Source organism: Triticum dicoccoides, chromosome 3A, assembly GCF_002162155.2.
Source record: "Triticum dicoccoides isolate Atlit2015 ecotype Zavitan chromosome 3A, WEW_v2.0, whole genome shotgun sequence".
NCBI classification, from domain to species: domain Eukaryota; kingdom Viridiplantae; phylum Streptophyta; class Magnoliopsida; order Poales; family Poaceae; genus Triticum; species Triticum dicoccoides.
In genome coordinates this window covers 2,653,806-2,656,466 of record NC_041384.1, presented here as the reverse complement: position 1 = coordinate 2,656,466, position 2,661 = coordinate 2,653,806, and the positions used below count along the sequence as shown (strand labels likewise).

General features: G+C 45.4%; 1 protein-coding gene across 1 annotated transcript; it reads right to left on the bottom strand.

The window, feature by feature from the left end:
* Positions 1–636: 636 nt before the first annotated feature.
* LOC119270857 (zinc finger protein 1-like) lies at positions 637–1,355 on the bottom strand. Its single transcript, XM_037552904.1, has one exon. The coding sequence runs from the start codon at positions 1,295–1,297 to the stop codon at positions 881–883; it is 417 nt and encodes a 138-aa protein (XP_037408801.1). The 5' UTR covers positions 1,298–1,355; the 3' UTR covers positions 637–880.
* Between the last annotated feature and the right edge of the window lie 1,306 nt (positions 1,356–2,661).

Sequence of the window (2,661 nt, the reverse complement as noted above, 5' to 3'; positions counted from 1 at the left end):
CATAAGAGAAGAAAATTTGTAGTTTATGTATATTTTACACTATGTTTTTATATTTGTAATTTTACGTAACATAAAATATTTTTTACGGCGATTATATGTTTTCTCACGGTCTCTTTTACGTCAGAAATAAGACAAAACTTACAGAACGTAAAATTACGGTGCATCGATGGTAAAATAGAGGGGGGAGGGGGTGGTGAAAACTATTCCTCATCCAGGGTGACGAATAGTCAATTGTATTTATGAACAATGTATGGTGGGAGAAAGCGCCCGAGAAAACGGACATACAGATAGGGGCACAGACATTTTTCTTCTCTAAAAAAGCCTGGCTCTCAATTTGATTGGAATTGATAAATAGTTCATGACATCGACAAGGAAATCCCGGCAGCATCTAACTACTACTCCCTCCGTCCCAAAATATCCACCCGCAAACATAACCACAGTACAGTAATACAGAAAGCTCAACCTTATGCAGAGGGGAAAGCGGAATTGCAGGTCCCTACAAAAACACAACACAACGTCCATCTTCACAATGGCCATGGAAACAGAAGATGCAAAACTTGAGCACGGATTTTTCTTTCTTTTTGCAAACATATATCCAACAGATTAATGAGACAAAACGGTATACTTTGTTGACCAAAGTATAACCTTGGAGTTAGGGCAAGACCGTAGATGGTACAAACCAAAATATATGTATGGTGCAGTACAAACATGCGTACGTATTCTCTTACACAGTGAGTAGTGAGTAGCTAAGTAGGTTTGCAGTCTAGTGCTCTCTCTCACACACACACGCACACACTAGCTAAGTAGTTCAAGGAAAATAATTAATAGGAAGATTAAAAGGATGTTAGTAAACACTTAGTACACACGAGCTATTAGTTACCTAGAGCTTAAGGTTAAGATCAAGCTGACGCTGCATCTGCTTGTCGCCGCCGTCGTCAAGGGGCGCATTTGGCCATCTCGCCGGCGCCCTAGTCGTTATGGTTGCCGGCGGGTCGTCGTGGTCGGCTGGGAGGTAGAGGTGGGCGTTCCAGCTTCCGACCCTCTCCTTCTTGTGCGCGTTCTGGTGGCCCCCGAGCGCCTGCGACTTGACAAACTTCTTCTCGCAGAAGAGGCATGAGAACAGCCGCCTGGATGATCTCGCTTCACAGGCGCCACCATGGCCATGGACATAGCCGTTGTCCCCGGCAGCAGCGAGGTCGTCTGCTGCAGCCCAAACAGAGGAGGATGGAGGTGGTGGCATGGGGGCCAGCGTCAGAGACAGGTCTAAAGAAGATGGTGCGCCATGGGGAGCCTCCATTGGAGAAGATGGGGAGATATTTGCAGGCCAGCCCGGCTTCTCGCCTTCTCCAATGGCGTTCACTCTCTAGCCTACTGTCTACTGCTAGCCAATGAGGTGTGAGACGTTTATAGATGGAAGCGTACCACTTGCTAAATCTGGGGCCACATTATTGTGTGGAGGGCCAAGGTCCACCATGGGTGCCCACCCATCCCCACCGGGTACAGCAACTCACGAGGAACACGAGCTCAGAGGGACGTCGAGGTAGTACATCATGGCTACAGAGGTGGTGACAGCTCGGTGGTCATTTCTGCGTGCGTTTGTTGGTCCTTAATTATTCTTTTGTGGAAAGGTCAAAACCATGGCAAAGCCTTACCTGAACTATGGTTCCGCGAAATCCCTGCATCTGCCGAGCACTTGTTTCCTCGCTCCATGATTTTTAACTGCAGTTCCGCGTGCTCCAAGAGTGTGCCGTGGAGCGGAGGGACTCAGAACAGGCCCTAAGTCCGGACCAAGAGATTACATATGTTAGCAAAAAAGAGGGTTGCAGCAATGCCAAATCATAATCTTGGTCCTATGTATGGGGGGCATGATGATGAGAGGGGTGGTCATCTTTAAAATTTGACCTTCATCTTACGGCTCTTCCATAAGTCATAGAGGATGTCGTGATCGTGCACTCGAGCTGGAGTGAATCTTTGGAGGGGTAGGGAAGGAGGGCGTGACAGTGGGTTCCGGCGTCTCTTGACGGAGGTTGCACGTACCGGTCATTTCATTGTGCATGACAAAGACCTGAACTGTGATCACTTAGAAGCATGGATGCGACAAATGGCTCTTCCCTCCGAAAGTGCCTTTCTGCTCCCGAGCTCATTTGAGCTCGGTGAACAGTAAAATCGAAAAAAATTCAAAAAATTTCAAAATTTTTTTGGAAGAAACATTGACAAAAGTTCTAAGTGCCTGCAAAAATTCATCATGAAATCACATTCCTGTAAAGCGTGGCAAAAAAACAAATTCAGTGCTCCAAAATGCTTTTGAAAGTAGCTTTTTCAGAGTACTGATTTTGTTTTTTTTGCCACGCCTTCTAGAAATGTGATTTCATGGCGAATTTTTGCAAGCACTTAGAACTATTGTCAATGTTTCTCCCAAAAAAAATTTGGATTTTTTTAAATTTGTTTTGATTTAGTTTTGATTTTACTGTTCACCCGAGCTCATTTGAGCTCGGGTGCAGAAACTCCGCGTCCCCCTCCCTCTTTTTTTTCTTTATTCGCCTCTTTTGCTTGATATTTTGAATGTGTTGATGGACTGAGCCTATAGCTTATGCGATAACAAAGTAGCATTGCACTTCATATGTGATTCAAGGGGTATCTATATATGACCTAGCTAGGAGC